This window comes from Otolemur garnettii, unplaced genomic scaffold (genome assembly GCF_000181295.1).
Source record: "Otolemur garnettii isolate 467f Iridium unplaced genomic scaffold, OtoGar3 scaffold00068, whole genome shotgun sequence".
NCBI classification, from domain to species: Eukaryota; Metazoa; Chordata; class Mammalia; order Primates; family Galagidae; genus Otolemur; species Otolemur garnettii.
The window spans coordinates 2579763-2606977 of NW_003852463.1; the positions used below are offsets into that span (position 1 = coordinate 2579763).

The window sequence follows — 27215 nt, forward strand, 5'->3', positions numbered from 1 at the left end:
GATTCGAACCCACCACCTTAGGTGTATGTGGCTGGCGCCTTAGCCACTTGAGCCACAGGCGCCGAGCCGAGATGTCACTTTTAACATTACAAAAAGACTATAGCTTTTGTTTTGAGCATCCTTTCTTGCTCCCTCCCTTGCTCACTCTGAGATATGCTTCTATGTCGTAACTCATGTCTCTGGCCATAGCCATGTGAGCAAGCTTGGAAACAGACCCTCTGAAATTAGCCTTCAGATGAGTCCAAGCTGCAGCCAATGCCTTGTTTACAAACTTGTGATAGAACCTAAGCCAGAAGTACCCAGATAAACTAAGCCTATTGTTCCTGATCGACAGAAATTTTCAGATATTGTTCATTGTTTTAAGTTGCTACATTTCAGAGTAGGGTGTTACAAACAATGGATAACTAATACAGAAACTCTTTGTACTCTATTTCTACCACTCCTCTGTAAATCTAAGATTATTTCAAAATAAAAATGTTTAAAAATATTTTATGCACACATACATGTTTTATACATGCATATACATACACGTGTGTGTGTGGTTTAAATTATTTATGGACTCTGGAGTCAGACAAACCTAGATTGAAATGTCAACTTCAGTTCTAAATGGTCATGTAATCTTGGGCAAAATACATAATTTCTCTAAGTGTCAGGCTTTTGATAGCTATAAATTGAGGTAATAATATCTACCTCTGATGACTGTATTAAGTATAAAATGATATAAGAATCTATTAAAATGCCTGGCATTTAGTACATTCTGAATAAATGGGATTCTTAGCTCATTTGTATAATCGTTCATTATTTTCTTCTCATTCATAGCTTTATCTAATTTTAAGGAATTTGGCTGAAAAGTTTAAATAATGTATATAAATTCAATCTTTTAATTTCTAAACATTTTTGGAAAAAAAAAAAGTATCAGTACTGACCTCTATAGTACTCTATTATTTATAATACTGAAACCAGAAACTGACCTTAGTTTTTTTGCCCCAATCCAATTCTCAGTCACTAACTTTTAGAGCTGTAAGTGACCTTTCAGCTTTTCAACTTTTTCTTTCCATCATCTCCCACATGAATGTCAAATATATTAAATGAGATCATGACTGGAAGAAGAGCTGGAAGTAGGGTTCAAGACTATGACCATACTGTGTAGGGGAACAAGTTCTTGCTTTGATTAAACAGACTGCATTTGAATATCTATTCTTCTGCTTACAAACAGCATCATTTGGTATAAGTAACAACGTTGGTGTCTCAGTTTCCCAGTGTGTAAAGAGAGCTATCACCAGCTACTTAATGGGACTTACGAAGTTATGAAGACTAAGTAAGATAGCATATACGTCCCTTACTGCCATGACTACTACCACATGTGGATGCTGAATAAACTTTTCCCCTTCTTTTTTTCTAAGCCTACTGTTTCCACTGTGGTGTGATGCCTTCTTGATAATAAGGAAGAAACATTAAACACATAAGTAATTTTGTTTTAATCATGCTGTAAGAGACCTATTAAGGTAAAACAGTTAATGACATGATACTAAAATTAAGCCAAATAACATAAATCTAATGCATTTATCCCTGAATTCAGTTTCCTTTCCTACAATATATTGTGAGATGGGGCATCACATCAGGGAGCACATTGTGCTGACATGCTATACTGGTGATGTTAATCACTTAGTTAAAGTGGTATCTGCCAGGATTCTCCACTGTAAAGCCCCTTTTTTTCCTTTTTAAGTAATAAATATTTGGGTGAAATCATGAAATGGATCCAGGGATGGAGAAAAGGGTTGAAAGAGAAGGCCTGGGAGAGACAGAAACAGCCAAAGACAGAGAAAGTGCATGTGTACAAGCTCCCAAAGGAGATCTTCAGCAAATCTCCAACACCATAAATAAGGAACTTGGGACTGTACCACCGGATGATCAAAGACTTTTCTCAGAGGAATTTAAGTTTTTAAATACTTGATGTTAAGCCTTGCCAATAGCTCTTTGAAAGTACAAATATATTACTTTCACATAGTCTTTCTTACATATTTATTTCTTAAAAGACTTCTAATGGATTAGTCAGATAAAACCTCCCCTCAGAAAACACACTACCTTTCCCCCAAGCACTTCATCTGCTTAAAGCATTTTAAATCCTTTATCACAAATTCCATCAGCTTGCTTGTTATCACAATGAGACTCACCGATCTGCAGATATCGGAGTCTCCTCTGGATTGGAAAATCCTTCCAAATCTGAAATGTTCACTTGTATTTGCTTTGAGGTTACTATCTGTCTATTCTGAGAAGGTATGATTTTCAAGTCCTGAGTAACAGTATTACTATCTGGAAGAGAAGACTGTAAGACATGGAAGTCCAGTGGAGATTTAGGTCCTAGAAAACCTAAAGATTCTTGATCCTGTGCTATAGGTTTACTGGTCAATAATCTGGAGGTTGGTTCCAGTGATCTTGAAGATACTGTTTGTAGGTCAAAGTTAAACTCACTATCCATCCTTGTTTTAGAAGCAGCATCCAATGAATGAAATCTTTTACCTAAAGTTCCACTATCCAACTTGGAAGGTGTCTTGGGACAAAGAGTTATACGAACACAAGAAAGTGCTTTTCTACTTGAAGGTGGAGTAGATGCAGATGTTGTTAATGTACCATGATTCGGGGCCAACTGGGAAACATTATTGAACTTAGTTTCAACATTTACCGTATTAGAAATATGTGATTTAGGCTTATGTTGATTATTCTTTTCTACTACACTATCCTGACCTTGAGGAAGGGGTAAATTGTGTTCTCTCATGTGGTCATCTATACCTGGGGCTTTGCCTTGATGTTCAAGAAAAATGTGAGAAGGAAGGTCTGAAGCTACATAATCCTGACCTTGAGGAAGGGGAGAATATTTTTCTCTCATGTGATAATCTACATGTGGGGCTGTACTTTGTTCATAAAGTTCTCGTTGTTCAAGAAAAATACAAGAAGAAAAGATTGGAGCTATATGATCCTGATGTTGAGGAGGGGAAAAATGGTGTTTCCTCACATGGTGATCTGCATATGAGGCTTTGTTTTGTTCAGAGAGTTCCTTTTGTTCAAGAAAAATGCAAGAAGAAAGATCTGGAGTTATAGTTACATTCTTCTCTTTTATTTCTAAGGTGGAACTTGGTCTGCTCATGCTAATGAGGGTATGGTTATTAGAAAATTGAATTTCCTTAAAATTGCTACCATTTGCACTGGTACTGGGCTCAGAATGACTGCCTTTAAAATCTGATCTTTCTAAGAGTTTTTCTTCTTGATGAGAATGCTCAAAATCAACAGGTAATTTTTGGCTTTTCCTACTACCTTCTCCTAAAATAGTCCCATATTTATCTGGCGAATGACTACACATTTTAAATGATGAAGGGGAAGAAGCTTTCTGATTTAGATCTCTAGGAGGATTTTGCTCTTCAGTAAAATGAGACTTAAATACTCCCACAGATGCTCCAGTACACTGGCTACCTTCTGTAACACCAACCTTTAAAATAGAGGAATCTGAAATGCATTTAGAATGTCGGTGAGATGAAAAAGTGATGGAGGTAGTAAACTGTGTCGTGGGTTCTAGGGGTGGCATTTGTGATGAAGAATGAAAATCCACTTCTTTAGGTGGCACAAAAGCAGGTTCTACTAATTCTGGCAACCAAGGATTCATCTTTTCATGGAAAGGCATTCGAAGACCCTTGCTAATTTTGAAGTCATCAGATACAAAGTCTTGCAGTGGGGAATGACTTTGTAACTGCAAGGAATTCCAAACTTTGAAACGGGGATTGTTCTGGTCTAGGGATGTTGAAAGGTTGATGTGCCTATCTTTCCACGATGATGGGCTCCGCCGTCCTCTAATCATCTCTGAGGGGTCAGCAGATCTGAAAACACAAGTGTGGCCATCCAACTGTGGTTGTTCAGCAGTTAAAGTCCTGAAACATCCTTTTTCATGGCTCTCAATAATAATGTGACTACATACAGCTTCTGGGTTGCTTCCTATTCCCCGTGGACTCTGTAAACCCTAGAAGACATAAACAGGTTCTTACTTGAAATAGTATAAATAGTATATAAAAATCAGTTTTATAGCAAGGTTAAGATTAAGCATGAAGGTCATGTCATTCTTTTATAATAAAAAAAGGTTCAAAGAACACAGCAAGAAGAAGTTAACTGTAGAATAAAAATGGCTCATGATAATTAAGACTACTCAGGGAGTTCCAAAAATTTTTCCATTAAAAGAAACAGAGCAAAGACTACTGTTATCTCTCAGAATACATTCTCACCCTTCTTCCCTCACCCAAACCCTTGCTGGCCACATAGCCACCAAAAAAGAGACATTTCCTGTTTCTTTTCTTTTTTTTTTTTTTTGAGACAGGAGCCTCAAGCTGTCCCCCTGGGTAGAGTGCCGTGGTATCTCAGCTCACAGCAACCTCCAACTCCTGGGCTCAAGCAAGTCTCCTGCCTCCGCCTCCCAAGTAGCTGGGACCACAGGCACCCGCCACAAGGCCCGGCTATTTTTTTTTGGTTGCAGTTGTCATTGTTGTTTGGCGGGCCCGGGCTGGATTCGAACCTGCCACCCTGGGTGTACATGGCTGGCGCCTTAGCCACTTGAGCCATAGGCGCCGAGCTGACATTTCCTGTTTCTTTCATAGCTAGTTGTGATCATACAACTAGGTTTAGGCCAATGGAATACTTGCATGAGCAAAACCATTGTTACGTACAACTTCTGCTTTCTGTCCTTAAACTCAAGTTCCTGACCTTAACTACCATCAGCACTATTCTTGAATGCTGAAATGGTGATGCCTGGAACAATCTCAGAAGCCAAATATAAGGATGGCTCAGTTGCCTAGCTACTGTGGGTACTTGATGACCTGAAGAAACAGAGATCGGCTCGGCGCCTGTGACTCAAGCAGCTAAGGCACCAGCCACATACACCTAAGGTGGCAGGTTCGAATCTCCAGCCCGGACCCGCCAAACAACAATGATGGCTACAACCAAAAAATGGCCAGGTGTTGTGGTGGGCGCCTGTAGTCCCAGCTACTTGGGAGGCTGAGGCAGGAGACTCACTTGAGCCCAGGAGTTGGAGGTTGGCTGTGAGCGTGATGCCATGGCACTCTACCCAGGGGGATAGCTTGAGGCTCTGTCTCAAAAAAAAGAAACAGAGATCACTCTACTACCCTAGACCATGACATGAAAGAAAAAAAAAATTCCACCTTATTTAAGATACTATAGTTCTGGCTCTCTATTTCAGAGGCTTGACTTACATCCTAATAAAACCCCTAAAACCAGAGAAAAAACTAGTATCTTTTCCCAGGTTATAGGATGAGTATCAAAAGCTACCATAAATATAAAAGTTCTTTAAAGTTTTTGCATTAAACCTAAAAAGTCATTGTAATTTATCATTCTACTTGATGATACAGCAATATCTGATTTCATATGAAAATATTTTAAATCATGCTACGTTTGCCTACATGATAGAGTAGATAGATATACTCTTCCCTATTTCTCCTGTTAAGTAGAATTGAACTACCTGGACATTATATAGAAAACAAATGTAAGAAGATTCTGAATGATATAGAGAAGAAGTCAGATGGCTAGGGATCTAGAGATGTGAGGAATAATAAAGTGGTGAGTTCCTTGGGTTTTCTTTTTGTCTCATATATACAGACTTGAAGCTAAAGAAGCCACCAATCCATGAACAATAAGCATAGACAAAAAGCCCTAATAAAAATTTGCTCTCACTTGCTAAAAATCCAGTAAGGGTGCATCCTAACAAGGCAGAAACCTTTTAGATAATATATTATCTACTCCAGCCAACCACCACAGGAAAAACTATGGCGCCACACACACCTACACCAGGCAAAGGCCATACACAGAGACTATTCTTGGTGCAAATTATAATGATGCATCCCAACAGCCAGACCAGGGTACTATGGAAAAGTCCAAGTCGGAGCCCAGGATTTACTTCCAACCCTGCTGGCTGACAATGACCCTCTGGTGCAGTGAAGACTTTCACACCTAACCAGCAAAATGAGGTGCCCCTCTCTCTCCCACCTACAGGCGGAAAGACAAAATCTGCAAACCTCATATCAAATAAAGAACGTATACATGTATCTAACATATATACTTAAGAATTGATAGCTGTTAAAAATCCAATTAGAAAATTTGCAAAAGCCATAGACACTTCACTAAATAGGATTCAAAGATAAGAAATAAAGCTTTTCAACATCAAAGATCATTAAGGAAATACAAATTAAAACCAAAATAAGATACTACTTCTTCCCTATTAGAATGGGTAAAAACAAAAAATAGTGACCATATCAAATATGAAGCAAATGGATTGTTCATACATTGCTGGTGGGAATGTAAAATGGTACTGCCACCCTGGAAAATGGTGTGGCTTGTCTCTCAAAACACTAAACATGGGCTGGGCACAGTGGCTCAGGCCTATAATCCCAGGACTTTAGGGGGTTGAGGCAGGAGGAAACAAATACCCTAACTGCAGAAAAATAAACTTATTCTAGCCTCTCAAAACTGGGCATGATTAAGACTTACATTCACCCCAAAATTTCTCCTCCTCCTTTCCAACAATCCATATCTTACAATTTTTACTTCTCCCCATCACATCTTTCAAGTTTTCATAATAATTATAAACATCTTTCATAAAAATTTTCCATTCAAAAACTTCTTATAGCTTTTAATATAAGCCAAGTAAATTTTACTATTTTGGCAAAAAGTAAAAAGCTGTTTAGCTTAACAAAATCCAACATCTTTTTGAGATAAAAATTCCTCTGCAAGGGCGGCGCCTGTGACTCAAAGGAGTAGGACACTGGCCCCATATGCTGGAGGTGTAGGGTTCAAACTCAGCCCTGGCCAAAAACTGAAAAAAATAAAAATAAAAAATAAATTAAAAAATTCTGCAAACTAGGAAGGGAAGGGACTTCCTTAACTAGATGAAAAGCATCTATGAAAGACACACAAAGCTAATGACTCCATGCTTTCCCTCTAGGATTAAGAACAAGACAGGTATGTCCAGTTATAACTCTTCTATTCAACATCATACTGAAGGTTTAGCTAAGGCAATTAACTAAGAAATTTTTTAAATGCAGATCGGAAAGGAAGAAGTAAAACTATCTCTATTTGCAAATGACATGAACTGTTTTTTGGGTTTTTTTTTTTTGAGACAGTCTCACTTTTCTTGCCCTGAGTAGAGTGACATGGAGTCATCGCTCACAGCAACCTCATACTCTTGGGCTCAAGAGATTCTCGAGTAGCTGAAACTATAGGCGCCTACCACAACACCTGGCTAGTTTTTAGAGATGGGGTCTTGCTCTTGCTCAGGCTAGTCTTAAACTCCTGAGCTCAAGCAATCAACCCACCTCAGCCTCCCAGAGTGCTAGGATTACAAGCATGAGCCACTGTACCTGGCTTATGACATGAACACAAACTTCGAAGGAAACTACACAAAACCAACTAGGACTAATAAGTTCAGCAAAGTTGCAGGATGCTGGCCCAATACACAAAAATCAATTATATTTCAATACACTGGCAATTAACAATTCAAAAATGAAATTAAGCAATTCCATTTATTATATTAATAGCATAGAAAAGAGTAAAATACTTCAGAATATATTGAAGAAAATAAATATATGTCTTGTATACAGAGTTTTATAAAACACCGGATGAAATGGAAAAACATAAAAATAAATGGAAAACTGACCCTTGTTTATGGATTAAATGATTAATACTTCCAACAGCACCTGTAGTTCAGTGAGCAGACCGCTGGCCACATATACCGAGGCTGCCAGGTTTAAACCCGGCCCAGGCCAGCTAAAAAAATCAGCAATGACAACTCCAACAACAACAACAACAACAACAAAAGAAATAGCTGGGCATTGTGGTGAGTGCCTGTAGTCCCATCTACTTGGGAGGCTGAGGCAAGAGAATAGCTTAAGCCCAAGAATTTGAGGTTGCCATGAGCTGTGACACCATAGCACCTACCCAGGGCTAAAGCACTGTTTCAAAAAAAAAAAAAAAATTAATACTTCCTGTATTAATCTACAGATTCAATTTAACTCCTGTTAAAATCTCAGCTAGCTTTTTCTTTTACAAAACTGATAAGCAGACTCTAAAATTCGTATGGAAGGTGAAATTCAAGGGACCCAGAGTAGTAGTAGAGGTCTTACACCTTTCAATTTCAAAAATTACTTTGAAGATACAGTAATCAAAATGGTGGCACTAGCACAAGGACAGACTTGTAGATTAATGGAATAGAACTGACAGTCCAGAAGTAACACTAACATTTATAGTAAATTGATCTTTAACAAAGAGGTCAAGAAAATACAACAGAGAAAGAACAGTCTTTTCAACAGTGCTGAGACAGCAGAATGTTGAGGCAAAGAATGAATTGCATGCCTTAGATAAAAATTGACTCAAAGGAGACAGGCAACAAAAGTAAAAACAGATCAATTGAACTAAATAAAAATTCAAAACTTTGGTGCATCAAAGGATATAATCAACAGAATAAAAACACAACCTGTGGAATTGGAAAAAATATTTTCAAATTATGTACCTTAGAAACTGTGACTTTAGGTGAAACAAAGTACTGTATATATCATAGAATGTAATGTTATATCAATTAAGCCATGATAAAACTGGTTTTATTTTGCAGTATATCATTTCACTTAAAAGTTGTAATTTCCCAGAACCTACTGATAACATTAAGTGAGTACTTACTATATCTGATAATGGGGTTAATATCCATAAAATATAAAGAACCCCTACAACTCTACAACAAAAATAAAAGAAACAACCTGATTTAAAGACAGGCAAAAAACGTGAGTAGGCATGTCTCTTAAAAAAATATACAATGGCTAACAAACTATAAAAAGAAGCTCAACATCACTAATCATCAAGAAAATGCAAATCAACATTCCAATGAGATAGAATCTCAGACCTATTAGGAAGGCCATTACAATATATTTTTAAAAATCAGAAAATAGTAAGTGTTGGTGAAGATAAGGAGAATTTAGACCCCTGTTATATTGTTGGTGGAAATTTAAACACTGTGCCTCTGTGGAAAACAGTATGGAGCTTTCTCAAAAACTTAAAATAGAACGACCATATGACCCAGCAATAGATTGAGTCTATCCCCAAAAGAAGTAAAAGCAGGATCTTAAAGAGATAAATAGAACAACCATGCCCACAGCAGCATTATTTACAGCAGTCAAATGGTACATACCAAGTCAAGTACACATCAACAGAAGAACAGATAAATAAAATGTGGCATACACATACAATGGAACAATATAGTCTTAAAAAGAAATTCTGACATGTGCTAGAACGAGGATTTCATAGACATAGTAAGTAAATGAAATAAAGATATTCATTTATTTCATTCAGTTGAAATGAATGAAATTTCATAATTATAAAAAAGCCAGTCAAAAAAGAAAGATACTGTATGATTCCACTAGTATAAGGTAACTTGACTATCCAATTCATAGAAACATTAGTAAAATAGTATTTGCTAGGGCCTGAGGGGGAGGGAAGAATGGAGTGTTGTTGTTTAATGGATATACAGTTTCAGCTTTGCAAGATGAAGAGTTCTGGAGACTGGCTGAAAAAGTCTGAATGTACACAACACTACTGAACTGTACACTTAAAATGATTAAAATGTTAAATTTTATGTTATGTACATTTTACTACAATTTTAAAAAATAAAATAAAAATTGTGATTACTACAAAGGAATCACAGACCTACACTAAAACTAAATCCATATGATAAAAATGCTAAATCTTTGTGACCCTAGGCTATGCAATGATTTCTTAGACATGATACCAAAAGTACAAGCAATAAAAGAAAAGTCTGGTAAGATAAACTTCTTCAAAATTACAAACTTTTGCATTTCAAATGTCATGATGAAGAAAGTTAAAAGACAACCCACAGAATCGGAGAAAATATTAAGTCATGTATCTGGTAAAGTTCTAAGATCCACAATGTAAAAAGAATGCCTACAATAAAAATAAAAACTTATAAATGGGCAAAGCGTTTTAACAGATATTTCTCTGAAGAAGATAAATGACCAATAAGTACATCAAAAGATGTTCAATGCCATTTGTCAGCAGAAGAAAGTAAACAAAAAACACAATGAATACTACTTCATGCTCACCAAAATGGCTATAATCAAAAAATACAGAAAATAACAAACATTGGAAAGGATTTGAAGAAACTGGAACCCTTATATCATATACTGCTCATGAGAATGTAAAGTAATGCAGCTATTTCCAAAACCAGTTTAGCAGTTCCTCAAAACAGTAAACATAGAGTTCCCATATATCACAGCAATTCTACTCCTAGGTATATGTACCCAAGAGAAATGAAATATGTCGACTCAAAACACATATACTTATGTTCCTAGCAACACTATTCACAATAGCCAGAAAGTGGAAAACACAAATGTCTTATCAACTAATGAGTGGATAAACAAAATATGGTATATCCATACAATGGAGTATCATTTGGCAATAAAAAGGAATAACACAGTACTGATTCATGCTGCAACATAAGGTGACAGCCCTTGAAAACATTTTTAAGGAAAAAAAGGTAGTTATGAAAAAAAAAAAACCCAAATATATTATGTTTATGTTTATATGAAATGTCCAGAATAGGCCAATTTATAGGGAGAAAAAGTGGATTAGCAGTTACATAGAGTTAGGAAATGGGGGGAAAGGGAGAATGACAAAAAAGTTCTAAAATAAGACTATTATACGATTCTACAAACAAATTAAAAACCACTGAAATTAAAAACACTTTAAATGAGCAAGTCTTATGGTAGGTACAGTAAATTTAATTGAGATAGAGCTAATATGAAGGACTTCTAGCTCCAAAATGGCAGTATAAAAAGCAAGCTGACTTCTCTACCTGCCCCACCAACAATAAATAAATAAATAAATAAATAAACAAACAAACAGTACCAAGATCCACACCAGCAACAACCCTGAGCTCAAATATGTGAATGATACAGCTCCCTGGGTCCCAGAGAAATGGACAAACTCCTAGCAGGTGGTAGGAGAATCAGACTTCGACATTCATGATGCCCCTTCCCCTGTTCTTCTAGGCACCAAGTGCATGGAAAATCTCCCCCTAATTTGTCATTTCTACAGTGGATAAAGTGAAACTGAAGTGGTCAACCAGCTTCCCAACCTTCTTGGGTTCCCTGGAAGGAGACGTGACCTTGGCTTAGGCCATGGAAAGTATCATCACTGCCTGGAAAAAAAAATAACCCTGAGGACAGGTAGAGACAAATGCTGGAGGCATCTACCATCCTCAGTTCTGAAAACTTTGCTCTATAACTCAGCCAAAAGAGACATGCTGACTAAGAGTGGCTATAGCAGGAATGATGATCCTTTGATATCTCCCACATTTGGGACAGGTAGCATGCTAACCATTTACTAGAGCTGAGGTAAAGCTGAGCTTAAAGTACCAACTAGAGAGGAAAGGAGTGAGGAAAAGGAGGCTGAAATCTTTTCCAAAATTGAGATAAGCTAAATAACTAAGCTATATCACTGAAGAGTAGTTTTCTAAGAAAATCTGTATAAATCAGGCCATAAAATCCACACATGATAGCTCTGTCAACTCTTATAGGATAATCAATTATAGTAACAGCTGCCAGTTTTTGAGCATTAAATAGGTTATCACATTGTGCTAAGCATTTTATAGGAATTATCTCATATAATCCATATCCAAACTCTGTAACATATTTATTATCATACCCTATTACTGTTCATAATTAGCAGACCAAATGCCTTATCCAAAGGAGAATGGATAAACTGTGATAGATTCATACACTGGAATCCTATACTATAATAATGAATAAAATGAAACCATACAGATCTAGATATAAGAATCTCAAAAACCTAAGACCATGTGAAAAAACCAATTCTCAAAAGAATATACCATACTGATTCCATCCATGAGAGTTCAAAACCACACTGAAGGGCAAGGAAATCAATTCATGTTAATATAAGAAGTAAAAAAGAAGGGCACACAAACTAAAGGAAGGGGACACAAAGGATTTCAACAATATTCAAAATGCTCTATTTCTCAAGCTGGATAGCCAATATACAGAAATTATTTTTGCTTGCCTTTATTCTTTACATAAATGACTCATATATACTCTAATCCATGCATGAAATAGTTCATAATAGAAGGAAATTAAGTGCCATTAAAAAGAATACATAAGCTATTACAGCTCTGTATTCTTAAGCAGAAAAAAATAGACATTTGAAAACAGCTGGAATTTATCTGTATTTCAAGACAGCATCCTCACGAGAAATGGTGACATTTAGTTTGTTTTAACAATATGTTGATAAAATAAGCAAATCAATTCTTATTTTTCTAAGATAAAATTTTCTCAACAGATCAATTTGAAATTAATCAAAACTTACAGAATCTAATCTTTATACCTTAACTTTTGAAAAATTAAGATTCTAAAACTTTAGCCAAAGATTATCAGACCCAAGTAAGAGATCTAAATTCCACCACCCATTCTCTCACATTTTCTATTTTCATTTCTAGATTTATTTTATACCTTGGACAAGTCAGTTGTTCTCCCATGACCAAACAACTCTGCCTTGATCTCTTCTACTTTCCTCCTGTCATCTTCATTTAATTCTGAAATGGAGTATCCACAATCCTGTGCTAAATTAAACTTCAAATTCCAGGCTAGAGAGAAAGCACAGAAACGCTTGAGACAATACAATGCAAAAGTGACAATGTGTCAACAACTGTAAGAACACAGATCATTATGCAATTTAATGCCTACCATATGCTAAGGCAAGTGTTCTCAATTACATGACAATTCAACAGAAATTCTTAACATAAATCATTTCATGAAAAGTCTGATTTTTAAAAACCGTACTGTAGATGTTTCTAAAGAAACACCACTTTAAATGTGATATTCAATCATTTTTATCTTTTTTTTTTTTTTTTCTTTTTTGAGACAGAGCCTCAAGCTGTCCCCCTGGGTAGAGTGCTGTGGCATTACAGCTCACAGCAACCTCCAACTCCTGGGCTCAAGCGAGTCTCCTGCCTCCGCCTCCCAAGTAGCTGGGACCACAAGTGCCTGCCACAACGCCCGGCTATCTTTTGGTTGCAGCCGTCATTGTTGTTTGGCGGGTCCGGGCTGGGGATTCGAACCCGCCACCTTAGGTGTACATGGCTGGTGCCTTAGCCGGTTGAGCTATAGGCGACGAGCCAATCATTTTTATCTTAATCTTCCTTTTAGTCAAGAGTACCTTTACCTCCCCTTTTAGCCTCTAGCTACAGTTATTGACAATGTCTTAAGAGTTGATATTTTAAAATAATAAATAAAACCTCGAGTTTTTTTGTAGAATCAAAATGTACAACAAACAGTATAGGAAGTTAACCTCAAGAGAAGACTTAAGGTAGGCTTGAACTACTTGCAAGTTGCCCCTCAAAATATATTCTCCTCATAAATCCTTAAAGATTTTTGCTTTTGTTTTTAATGGAATGCTACTATTAGAGATTAATAAGAATACTAAATATTCTTTAAACCTCTAACCAAGTTTTAATGTAAAATACTTTGATAAGATTTGTTTTCCTAATGTCTGAGATTAGCTCCAAGAATTTTATTAGAAATGGGGAAAAGAAAATATATGTAGTTTTAGGACACAGAAGCATTTAGAGCAGAGCAACTGAAGGCTTTTTCTGCCCTCAAAATAAGACTGCTATAATGGGAGTATCAGAGAACAGGACAGATTTAGGAGCTTAGAAGCCCAAGCCTCCTCCTTACTCTCTGTCAGACATCAGATCTTCTTCCCTAAGGCCCTAACCTCAGACTAGTACTATTAATACTGAAACTTAGCTGTACTGATTACATGGGCTTTTTCTGGATTGTTAGTAGAAAATATAATCCTTCTAACAGTTTTATTTTAAAAAAGAATTTTAGAAATCTAAACATTTAGCTTTAAACAAATTATTAAGATACAATGCTAAAAGATAAACCTGAACCTGCCTTTATCACAAATCATCAGTTCTTACCTCGTGCTCGTACCCGACATTCTTCTTCCTCTGCATTTCTGAGTATTTGTTTAGCATGATTCAATGAGGATTCACATTTCAGAAGGTTTTTCACATGTGCAGCCAGTGAATCTACACTGCTGCCAGCACAATCCTCACTCTCTGACATACCCTCTTCCTCTCTGCTATCTGTTATGCTTGTCTTGGGTGAAACATACGGAAAAAAATTTAGAAGAACATCGGAAACTGATTCCAAAGACTCAGGTAAATTACTGTCCCATGAGCAGGAACCATTTCCATCACTTACATCACTACTTGAATCACTTATGATAGTCATCATAGGGATGATAATTTTATTCCCAATAGTTCCACTACACCCTTCAGGTTCAGTCCTCATTACACATTTGGCTGCTTCATACTGCCTAAAGGTTTCTTCTAATGCCACATGGGCTTTGTGTTCTGCTTCCTGTAGAGGACTTCTAACTGTAGTAGAACTAATAAACTCCCAATTTTCAATGCCTCTCTGGCTTTTCAAACTTGTCTGTGTGCCGATATCCTTTTGCATAGACCTGTTGTTTGGGCTTTCCTCTGTGAACAGCTGTCTCTGAACCAAATCACTAGATACATCAGTTGTGGAGGGTTCTTTGAAGCAAACCACCTTCTTAGATTGTATAAATGAAATATCACCCACATCTCTGAAAGGGACAAGTGGAGCAGGAAAATTGCACCGTTTCAGTGCTATATTCTCTGCCTCCATTAAAAGCGTCTGAATTTCTTTAAGAGTTCTAGAACTACTTTCTGTATCCCGGATTTCCTCAGAGCCAACATCTGCAAGACCTGAAGATTCTGATTTACTTATTATAACTTTATCGTCAGCCTGAGAATACAAAAGAATATTGTTTAAGCTGACACTAGAGTCAGAAGAATTTGATTTATTTACTGGCCTCTGGACAGGTTTTGAAACAAGTTTATGCTTCTCACCAGAGGGAACAGTTTGTAACTCAGTAATTTGATCAGCTTGCCCAGGACCACTTGAGAACTTCAGAGCATCTTTAGTTACGTGTCTATCTGGCAAATCCTTCTGATAAAAAATACCTGATTTCTCACTGTGTGAAAAGGAACTAGGAGGAGCTACTGATAATATTGTTCTCTGGTCCACTGGTCCAGGAACTGTTGAAACCTTCAGTGCATTTTCTATTAGATGTCTGTCTGGAAATTCCTGTGGATACAAAATATTAGATTTCTCTCTGTGAAAATAAGAACTAGAGAGAGTTACTGCTTTCTTAGTATTTATATCAGTTGGTGCCGGGACAGCTGAAATCTTTACAATATCTTCACTTTGATCTCTATCTGGCAACTGGCGTTGTAGTAAAATACCAGGCTTTACTCGTGGAGAATAGGAACTAGGAAAAACTGCCAGTGATGGAGACTTCTGGTCATCTGATCCAATCAAAGTTGAAATACTGAGCTTCTCTCCATCTGAGTAGGAACTAGTGGTACCTGTTGACAGCTCAGTTTTATGGTCATCTAGTACATCCACAGACGAAACCTTGAATGTCTCTTTATGTGAATAGGAATTAGAAATTCCTGTTGATCTCGCAGTCTTCTGCTCTACTGGCACAAAAACGGGGGAAACTTTCAGAGGCTTATCAGTAGGAAGACTATCTGGAAATTCTTGTTGAGAGTAAACACTGGGCTTTGTTCTATGTGAGCAGGAACTAAAGGGTACTGTTGGTGCCCCAGTCTTCTGGCTACCTGATCCAGGAAGAACAAAAACATCTATAGCTTCTTCAGTATTATCTGGCAACTTCTGCTGATGAAAAATACTGGGCTTCTTCCCTTTTGAGTAGGAACTAGAGGATGTTATTGGTACTCCAGTCTTCTGGTCAGCAGGTCTAGAAGCTCCACCTGCTTTCAAAGATCCTTCAGTAAGACCTGGCAACTCACTTTCATAAGATATGATGGGCTGCTCTCTCTGTGAGTAGGAAGTAGAGGGCACTATTTGTATGCCAGTCTTCTGGTCAGCTGTCCCAGGAACTACTAAAACTTTCAAAGCTTCCTCTGGCAACTCTTCCTGGTAAGAAATAATGGGCTTCTCACTATGTGAATAGGAACTAGAGGATGCTAGTCGTATAAGACTTTTCCGGTCAGCTGCTGAAGCAAGGCCTAAAAGTATTAAAGTTTCCTCATCAAATTCAGACAAGTCCTCATAAGAATTACTGGACTTCTCTCTAAGTGAGAAGGAAGAAGAGGTTATTGTTGGTATTCCAGTCTTCTGGTCAGTTAGTTCAGGAAAATTTGAAACTTTCAGAGCCTTGTTGGTGAGATTACTATCTAGCAACTCCTGTTGGTAAGAAATAATCGACTTCTCTCTCTGTGGGTGAGAATAGGTTACTGTAGATGTCCCAGTCTTCTGGTCAACTGGTCCAGCAACACCTAAAACTTTCAGAGCTTCTTTAGTTAGCTTACCATCTGACAGGGCCTGTTGGTAGAAAATAATGGGTTTTCCTCCAAGTGGGTAGGAAACTGAAGATACTGTTGGTATTCTAGTCTTCTGATCAGCTGGTCCAGAAACAACTGAAACTTCCAAACCTTCCTCAGTTAGAGGACTATCTGACAAGACTCGCTGGAAAAAAATAATGGGCTTCTCTCCAAGTGAGTAGGACGAAGAGGATACTATAGGTGTGCCAGTCTTCTGGTCAGCTGGCTCAGGGGCAGCTGAAATTTTCTGAGCTTCCTCAGTTAGATAACTACCTGTCAAGGCCTCTTGGTGGAAAATACCAGGCTTCTCTCTACGTAAGTAAGAAGTAGAGGGGACAGTTAATATGCCACTCTTCTGATTTGCAGGTCCAGAAACAAGTGCAACTTTCTGAGCTTCTTGAGTTGGATGACTATCTGGCAAGGTCTGTTGATACAAAATAATAGGCTTCTCTATTTGTGAGTAAAAAGTAGAGGGTGCAGTTAATGTGCCACTCTTCTGGTCAGCAGGTCCAGAAACAAGAGCAACTTTCTGAGCCTCTTGAGTTAGATGACTATCTGGCAAGGTCTGTTGATACAAAATAATGGGCTTCTCTCTTTGTGAGTAAGTAGAGGTTGTAGTTGGTATGTCAGTTTTCTGGTCAGCTGATCCAAGAGCAGGTGAAACTTTCTGAGCCTCTTCAAGTAGATGACTACTGAATAAATTCTGCTGATAGAAAACACCTGGCTTCTCTCTATATTGCAAGAAGGAAGCAGAGGTTCCAGCTGGTGTGCCAGTTGTCTGGTCTGCTGGTCCAGGAGCACCTGAAATTTTCAGAGCCTCTTCAGTTAGATGACTGTCCGGCAAGGCCTGCTGGTAGAAAATACTGGGCTTCTCTCTCTGTGAGTAAGAAGTAACGGTATTTATAGCTTGTGTTCCAGTCTTCTGGTCAGCTGGTTCAGGGACAACTGAAACTTTCAGAGCCTTTTTAGTTGAATGACTATCTGACAACTCCTGCTGATAGAAAATACCAGACGTATCTCTATATGAGTAGGAACCTGAAGTTACTGTTGGTGTCCCAGTATTCAGGTCAGCTAGTCCAGGAACAGAAACTTTCAGAGCTTCTTTAGGTGGATGACTGTCTGGCAACTCCTGTGGGCAGAAAATATCAGATTTCTCTCTGGCTAAGTTGGAACTGAAGGACACTGTTCGTTTTCCAGCCTTCTGGTCAGCTGGCCCAGAAACAACAGAAACTTTAAGAGCTTCTTCAGGTAAATGACTATTTGGCAGGGTCTGCTGGGAGACAATAATGGACTTCTCTCTAGGTGAGTAGAAACTAGACAGTTCTGAGGTTAACTCAGTCTTCTGTTCTGGTCCAGGAAAAACTGAACCTTTCAGACCCTCTTCAGTTAGGTGACTGTCTGGTAAGCTCTGCAGGTAGAAAATACTGAGTAGCTTCTCTCCCTCTGAGTAGGGAGCAGAGGTTACAGATGATATCCCAGTCTTCTGGTCCGCTAGTCTAGCAACAGCTGAGCCTTTAGGACCCTCTTCAGTTAGATAACTATCTGGTAAGGTCGGCGGGTGGAAAACACTGAGCTTCTTCTCTCCCTGTGAGTAGGGAACAGAGGTTACAGTTGATATCCCAGTCTTCTGCTCAGCTAGTCTAGCAACAGCTGAACCTTTCAGAGCCTCTGCAGTTAGACAACTGTCTGGTAAGTTCTGTTGGTAGAAAACACTAAGCTTCTTCTCTGCCTGTGTGTAGGAAGCAGAGGTTACAGTTGATATCCCAGTATTCTGCTCAGCTAGTCTAGCAACAGTGGAACCTTTCTGAGCTTCTGCAGTTAGACGACTGTCTGGTAAGTTCTGTTGGTAGAAAACACTAAGCTTCTTCTCTGCCTGTGTGTAGGAAGCAGAGGTTACAGTTGATATCCCAGTCTTCTGCTCAGCTAGTCTAGCAACAGTAGAACTTTTCTGAGCCTCTTCAGTTAGGTGACCGTCTGGTAAGCTCTGCGGGTAACAAACAATGGGATTCTCTGCCTGTGAGTAGGGAGCAGAGGTTACGGTTGATACCCTAGTCTTCTGCTCAGCTAGTCTAGCAACAGCTAAACCTTTCCGAGCCTCTTCAGTTAGACGACCATCTGGTAAGCTCTGCGGGTAGCAAACAATGGGATTCTCTGTCTGTGAGTAGGGAGCAGAGGTTATGGTTGATATCCCAGTCTTCTGCTCAGCTAGTCTAGCAACAGTAGAACTTTTCTGAGCCTCTTCAGTTAGATGACTGTCTGGTAAGCTCTGTGGGTAGCAAACAATGGGATTCTCTGCCTGTGAGTAGGGAGCAGAGGTTACGGTTGATATCCCAGTCTTCTGCTCAGCTAGTCTAGCAACAGCTAAACCTTTCAGAGCCTCTTCAGTTAGACGACCATCTGGTAGGCTCTGCGGGTAGCAAACAATGGGATTCTCTGCCTGTGAGTAGGGAGCAGAGGTTACGATTGATACCCCAGTCTTCTGGTCAGCTAATCTAGCAACAGCTGAACCTTTCCAAGCCTCTTCAGTTAGATGACCATCTGGTAAGCTCTGCGGGTAGAAAACAATGGGATTCTCTGCCTGTGAGTAGGGAGCAGAGGTTACAGTTGATATCCCAGTCTTCTGCTCAGCTAATCTCACAGCAGCTGAACTTTTCTGAGCCTCTTCCGTTAGATGACTGTCTGGTAAGCTCTGGGGGTAGAAAACAATGGGCTTCCCTGCCTGTGAGTAGGGAGCAGAGGTTACAGTTGATACCCCAGTCTTCTGGTCAGCTAGTCTAGCAACAGCTGAACCTTTCTGAGCCTCTACAGTTAGATGACTGTCTGGTAGGCTCTGTGGGTAGCAAACAATGGGATTCTCTGCCTGTGAGTAGGGAACAGAAGTTGCAGTTGATACTCCAGTCTTCTGGTCAGCTAGTCTAGCAGCAGCTGAACCTTTCCGAGCCTCTTCAGTTAGATGACTGTCTGGTAAGCTCTGCTGGTAGAAAACAATGGGATTCTCTGCCTGTGAGTAGGGAGCAGAGGTTACAGTTGATATCCCAGTCTTCTGCTCAGCTAGTCTAGCAACAGCTGAGCCTTTAGGACCCTCTTCAGTTAGACAACTGTCTGTTAAATTCTGTTGGTAGTAAACACTAAGCTTCTTCTCTGCCTGTGTGTAGGAAGCAGAGGTTACAGTTGATATCCCAGTCTTCTGCTCAGCTAGCCTAGCAACAGTGGAACCTTTCTGAGCCTCTTCAGTTAGATGACTGTCTGGTAAGTTCTGTTGGTAGAAAACAATGGGATTCTCTGCCTGTGAGTAGGGAGCAGAGGTTACAGTTGATATCCCAGTCCTCTGCTCAGCTAATCTAGCAGCAGCTGAACTTTTCCGAGCCTCTTCAGTTAGACAACTGCCTGCTAAGCTCTGCGGGTAGAAAACAATGGTATTCTCTGCCTGTGAGTAGGTAGCAGAGGTTACGGTTGATATCCCAGTCTTCTGCTCAGCTAGTCTAGCAACAGCTAAACCTTTCCGAGCCTCTTCAGTTAGACGACCGTCTGGTAAGCTCTGCGGGTAGCAAACAATGGGATTCTCTGCCTGTGAGTAGGGGGCAGAGGTTACGGTTGATATCCCAGTCTTCTGCTCAGCTAGTCTAGCAACAGCTAAACCTTTCAGAGCCTCTTCAGTTAGACGACCGTCTGGTAAGCTCTGCGGGTAGCAAACAATGGGATTCTCTGTTTGTGAGTAGGGAGCACAGGTTACGGTTGATATCCCAGTCTTCTGGTCAGCTAATCTAGCAACAGCTGAACCTTTCCAAGCCTCTTCAGTTAGACGACCATCTGGTAGGCTCTGCGGGTAGCAAACAATGGGATTCTCTGCCTGTGAGTAGGGAGCAGAGGTTACGGTTGATATCCCAGTCTTCTGTTCAGCTAGTCTAGCAACAGTGGAACCTTTCTGAGCCTCTTCAGTTAGACAACTGTCTGGTAAGCTCTGTGGGTAGCAAACAATGGGATTCTCTGCCTGTGAGTAGGGAGCAGAGGTTACGGTTGGTACCCCAGTCTTCTGCTCAGCTAGTCTAGCAACAGCTAAACCTTTCCGAGCCTCTTCAGTCAGACGACCGTCTGGTAAACTCTGCGGGTAGCAAACAATGGGATTCTCTGCCTGTGAGTAGGGAGCAGAGGTTACGGTTGATATCCCAGTCTTCTGCTCAGCTACTCTAGCAACAGCTGAACCTTTCCGAGCCTCTTCAGTTAGACAACCATCTGGGAAGCTCTGAGGATAGCAAACAATGGGATTCTCTGCCTGTGAGTAGGGAGCAGAGGTTACAGTTGATATCCCAGTCTTCTGCTCAGTTACTCTAGCAACAGCTGAACCTTTCCGAGCCTCTTCAGTTAGATGCCTATCTGGTAAGTTCTGTTGGTAGAAAACAATGGGCTTCCCTGCCTGTGAGTAGGGAGCAGAGGTTACAGTTGATATCCCAGTCTTCTGCTCAGCTAGTCTAGCAACAGCTGAATCTTTCCGAGCCTCTTCAGTTAGTTGACCATCTGGTAAGCTCTGCGGGTAGCAAACAATGGGATTCTCTGCCTGTGAGTAGGGAGCAGAGGTTACGGTTGATACCCCAGTCTTCTGGTCAGCTTGTCTAGTAACAGCTGAACCTTTCCGAGTCTCTTCAGTCAGATGACTGTCTGGCACGGCCTGTTGATAGAAAACAATGGGCTTTTCTCTCTGTGAGTAGGAACTAGAGGGTACTATTGGTGTGCCAGTTTTCTGCTCAGCTGATCTAAGGATACCTGAAGTTTTCAGACCTTGTTCAGGGAGAAGACTGCTTGGTAGCACCGGCTGGTACAAGAGACCAGGCTTTTCCCTCTGTGTATAAGAACTAGGGTATACTGCTGGTATTTCAGTCTTGTGGTCATATGGTTCATTAAAATCTGTAATTTTCAGAATCTCTTCAGTTTCATGAATGTCTGGCAACTCTGGTTTGTAAAAAGTACTGGGCCTCTCTTTTTGTGAGTAGAAAGTAGAAGGTACTGGTGCTATCCCAGTCTTTTGGTTAGCTGGTCCAGAAACAGCTGAAACTTTCAGAGCCTGATTAGTTAGATGACTTTCTGGCAAGGTCTGTTGATAAAAACTAAAAGGTTTCTCTCCATGTGAGTAGGAACTAGAAAATACTGTATTTTTCCCAGTCTTCTGGTCAGCGAATTCAGGAGCAAATGAAACCCTTAGGGGATCTTCAATTAAATTACTATGTGGTAACTCCTGTTGGTAGAAAATACTGGGCTTCTCTCTTGAGTAGAAAGTAGAGGCTATAGTTGGTATGTCAGCTGATCCGAGCACAGGTGAAACTTTCTGAGCATCTTCAGGTATTTGACTACCTGTCAAAACCTGTTGCTGGAAAGTACCAAGCTTTGGTCTAAGTGAGTAAGAAGTAGAGGCTACAGATGGTGTCCCAGCTGGTCCAGAAACACCTGTAACTTTCAGAACCTCTTCAGTTAGATGACTTTTTGACAAGCCCGACTGGTAGAAAATGCTGGGCTTCCCACTATGTAAGTAGGAACTAGAGGGTACTGGTGGTGTCCTAGTCTTCGAGTAAGTTGGTTCAGGAGTAGCTGAGATTTTCAGAGACTCTTCTGTTAAACAAGTATCTGCTAACGTCTTTTGGTTAAAAGTATCAGTGTGTTGACCAATAACATTCTCTTCAGAACTTACTGCCAACTGAGATAGGTCCTCAGGGGACAAGGATAAATGTGATACAGAGTCTGAATCTCCAGTAGTGGTAGTGATGCCTGATTTCAAATTGGATTGAGTAATATAAGCTATGCCTCCTTTAGAAGAATCTCCTAAACAAAAAGAGGTTTATTAATATTATATATATTGTCTTCAATTTTAAAAATTCCTTTCTGTGCACAGAAAAAATAAAATAAGATTCTCTATCTTTGACCTTTAAGATCCAAGAAATCAATCCTTAGAAAACAACCATCAACAGACAAATATATGTATACAAAGGTATTGATTATAAAGAAAACTAAAGTGAAAATATTTTAAATATCCAACGATAGAGCAGTGGCTAAAAATAAATAAATCTGAAACTTTCGGATTAAAAATAAATGGATTTAAAAATAAATTTTAAATTTATTTCAAGAATTGTCAATAAAATGGAATAATGCTGTTAGGTCTGGAATTTGATTTCACCCTGCTTACAAGCTGTTATTATGTTGTGTAAACTCTGCAGTCAGAGACAAAAGGCTTTATTAACCCTGACATAGCAAAGGCTCATAGCTTATTTTCATAGGTTCCTCTTTCACCTGAGTCCCACAAGGGGCAATACAATACAGGATGGCCTAGACCAGGGTTCTCAACCTTCCTAATGCTACAGCCCTTTAATGCAGTTCCTGTAGGCCACAGGTTGAGAACCGCTGGCCTAAATGGATGCTATGTTTGCAGCAGGTTTTGCAGACTCTCCCAACAAATGTGCCCTACATCACGTATTTTTTCTTTTAAGTATATAAACCATAAAAGACTGTAGAGGTTATACTAAAGTGTTTGAACTTACACAATATGGCATGGGGAATTGTTGACAGTTTTGTTAAGAACTGTCCTACAGAAATAGGATTTGAGTTGAATGAGAAATAAATATGAAAGTCTAAATAACACAACTTTCTGCAGTAACAGAAATGTTCTGTTTGCACTAATAATTCTAAATGCAAATAATTTCAAATGGCAGTGTAAAGCAAATGATTGCAATAGAAATGACTGGATTTGGCTCGGCGCCTATAGCTCAACCGGCTAAGGCGCCAGCCACGTACACCTAAGGTGGCGGGTTCGAATCCCCAGCCCGGACCCGCCAAAATAACAATGACGGCAGCAACCAAAAAATAGCCGGGCGTTGTGGCGGGCGCCGTAGTCCCAGCTACTTGGGAGGCTGAGGCAGGAGACTCGCTGGAGCCCAGGAGTTGGGAGGTTGCTGTGAGCTGTAATGCCAGGGCACTCTACCCAGGGGGAAAGCTTGAGGCTCTGTCTCAAAAAAAAAAAAAAAAAAAAAAGAAATGACTGGATTTGACAAGTTCTGCATTCATTGATTTCTTCATTGAAAAACCATGAATGTTTACTACGAGTCAGACACTGTTCTAGATAAAGGATATACAACAACGAACAGACAAAAATCCCTACCTCACAGAGATTACATTCTAGTAGGAAGAGGCAGACAATAAGTAAAATGATAAAATATATGGTATGTCAGATGATGTTATGATGGCTGATACACACAGCAAGTAACAGAGCTTCTCAGTGTGAGGATCTTTTTAACTTGCAGATTCTGATTCTAGGTCTAGGGAGGGACCTGAAATTTTGCATTTCTAACAAGCTCCTGGATAATGCTAAATAATATTGGACCTCAGACCAAATGTTAAATAATAAAAAGATATAACGTTTCTAAAGTTGTAGAGTGAATAAATAACAACAACAACAAAAAAAGGTATTTTTCAAGTCTTTTTTTTCCTTTTTGGAAACACAATCTCACTCAGTTGCTCTCAGTAGAATTCAGTGGCATCATCACAACTCACAGCAACCTCAAACTCTTAGGCTCAAGGGTCTCAGTCTCCCGAGTAGCTAGGACTACAGGTGTGTGCCAAGACCCCAGTTAACTTTTCTATTTTTAGAAAAGAATAGAGAATTTTTAGAATAGAATAGAGATGGGGGATCCTGCTCTTGCTCAGGCTGGTCTCAAGCTCCTGAGCAAAAGCAATCCATCCACCATAGCTCCCAGAGTGATAAGGTTATAGGAGTCAGCCACAGCGCTCTACCTCAAGTCATTAATTTTCACTCCAAATTCTGAATTTTTTCCACTATCACTAAGACCACTGGTGAGCTCCAAAAAAGGGGCTGAATATAGAAAAAAATGGGTATAGAAGAGAACTTCAAGGTAAGTAGATGTAACAACTTAACTGTTCAAGAAAACTAAAATAGAAGGAAAAGAAATGTAACATGCATTGCAACTTGAGAACTAATATGGTTCATAAAAATTTCTGAGGAAACAAATCAAGTTCAAGAAGTTAATAAGGGGTGCGGAGCCAAGATGGTGGACTGCAGCCAGCTTTTTGCAGAAGCTCCTATTCAGAAGGAGGCTTGAGGGACAGAAGTTTAGCAAGTTGGCTGATGGTTTGGAGCAGAGCCAAGAGAGAAGATTGAAGAACACACTTCACCCTTCCTGAGGCAAGCTGCGACCCCAAAAAGACAACCAAAAGGTACAAAATCCACCACCACGTGGACAGTAGTCCCCTCCCCTACAACAAGGACTCACAGTTTATTCCATGCAAACAAGCGAGCAGATTTCAAACTTCCTCCCACTCTATCCCACGGGAGAGACCCCCTAAAAACTGGACCTCCTACCCCTGCTGGCATGCCACGGCACCCTCTAGCCAGGCATAAAACTGTAAAACTGTATAAAACTGTATATATTCCCCACCTGCAACACTGAACTCCGAGGAGTCCCCACCAACCCACTCCAAGGTCTGGAAGTTTGTTACCTATGGAATCCAGATTCTTGGGCATCTCCTTGAGAGAAGTGGAGGGGGAAAGGGCTGGTGCTGGTTCTGTGCTGACTGTGGCACAGGCGTGAGGAGAAGAAAATCAGCTCAGGGGACGCCAATACAGCAACAGTGGCATCCTGAGCTGCAAACTGACGCAATGCGAGCCCCGTCTCGTTGGGCAAACAGAGGTTCCGGACAGCAGCCACAGGCAAAACGCAGAGAACTTTCGTAAGTCAATGACCAGCCCTCAGGGTCTAATATACCTGAGACAAAGGCAGTGGGCGGGCAGAGGCTAGAACTGACACCTGAGTGTAAACTGCTATTTGTCTGCTGCCCAGAGCTGAGTGCAACCTCGGACTTGCAGAGAAATCTAGCAGGACAGAAGCCTAATTTAAACACAGAAGGCCCCCCCTGCCAAATTCAGATTTCTGGCTGATTTTGCCAGTCGTAAACCCCAGGAGCAGTGGCCTACTGGAGTGAATAGGGTCACAGACCTAGGGGATTACGAGTGACTACCTGCAAGGTGGGGAAGGAGGTATTAACCTTCCCAGACTAACCCATTTGCCGGGTGGGTCCCTTTGCCCTCATGGAGCGGGACCGAGCGGGCCCAAAACTGCTTGCTAGAGTCGCACGCCTCACAGGCAGCAGAGGAGATCCCTGACCCAGGCTCCTGCTCTGGGCAGGCCCATAACAGCTTGCTAGTGCCACAGGAGTCCCGCGGGCAGTGGCGGAGGAGTCCTCCGTTCGAGGTAGACCCAAAACAGCTTGCTAGAGACACACACACCCCATGGGGACGAGGGGAGGAGTTCCCCGCTCCAGGCACCCAAGCTGGGTGGGCCTAGAACTGCTTGCTAGAACCACGCACCCGGCAGGTGGCAGTGGAGGGATCTACCACACTGGGCAGGCCCAGAACTGTTTGCTAGAGCCACATATGTCCCACGGATGGAGGGGGCAGAGTTCCCCGCTCTGGGCTCCTGCGCTGGGAGGGCACAGATTGGCTTGCTAGTGCTACACGCGTCCAACAGGAGATAGTGAAGGAGTCCTCCACTTCCCCCCAGCTACTCTGGCAGGGCTGAACTAGGAATGATCTAGTTCCTCGTGTACCCTGCACTACTGCTGCCATTCCCCCACCCCCTGGCTGCTCCAGGGTGCTGAACTAGGACTGACCTAGCCACTACAGTTCCCTTGTTCCACCAGTTGCCACAGAGGGGCCAAACTAGGATTGATCCAGCTGCTGCTGGTCTCCTGCCCCCCAGTCACCCTGGCAGGCTGAACAAGGTCAAATCTGGCCACACACTGCTGCTGCCATTCCACTGCACCCTGGTTGCTGCAGCACCCGAGAACTGGGAGAAGACAACAGACACACTCTGCCTGTCTTTCTGGGCAACCAGAAGAAGCCACCCACTGAATGGTTCTGATAAGGCCTCCAAACAAGGTAAACTCAGCATGGGGCGGAATCAATGGAAAAACTCCAGCAACTCGAATAACCAGAGTAGATCAACTCCACCAAGGGAAAATGGGGCAGACGCAACTAAAGACCCCATCGAAAAGCAAATGGCTGGTATGTAAGAAATCAAGATCAGAATGTGGATAGCAAATAAGATTAACAGAATGGAAGGAAGGAATTAGGAGTTCAAGAAATTATTTAAAAGACTTCTCAAGAAATTATTCAAAAGATACCTCAAGAAATTATTCTAAAGATGTCTCATGAACTCAACAATTTCAAAGATAAAATGATCAAAGATTTTGAAACACTGAGACAAGAGGTTGCAGCCCTCAAGGATCTAAAAGACACAGTAGAATCCCTCCATAACACATTGGAACAGGCAGAAGAAAGGATCTCTGATTTTGAAGACAAAGTTTTTGAAGAAGCACAGGAGGGCAAAGATCAAAAGAAATGGAGAGCAAAAACAGATCTCACTCTCAGAGAACACTCAGATAATTCGAAGAAAACTAATATTCGCCGTATATTAAGTTGCTTCACAAAACACAGGGGCTCTTCTTCATGAAATTAGGAAAGAGAACTTTCCAGACATGCCAAGAGATTCTGAAATTTAGATAGCAGATAGGTTCAGAACCCCAGCATGACTCAACCTGAACAAGACATCCCCCAGACACATCATAATTAACTTCACCAAAGTTAACATGAAAGAGAAAATTCTGAAAGCAGTCAGATGTAAGAAAACCATAACCTACAAGGGAAAGAGTA

The 27215-nt window shown here is 40.4% G+C and overlaps 1 protein-coding gene across 1 annotated transcript in view; it reads right to left on the reverse strand.

Annotated features, from left to right (window-relative positions):
- Nucleotides 1–27215, reverse strand: part of ALMS1 (ALMS1, centrosome and basal body associated protein) — a 204561-nt gene that overhangs the window by 98859 nt on the left and 78487 nt on the right. Inside the window, exons 7-9 of the mRNA XM_023515281.1 lie at nt 14048–22318; nt 12576–12709; nt 2175–4009 (exon numbers count right to left, since the gene is read on the reverse strand). Of these exons, the coding sequence (XP_023371049.1) occupies nt 2175–4009; nt 12576–12709; nt 14048–22318 (10240 nt within the window). The remainder of the gene's footprint in view (nt 1–2174; nt 4010–12575; nt 12710–14047; nt 22319–27215) is intronic.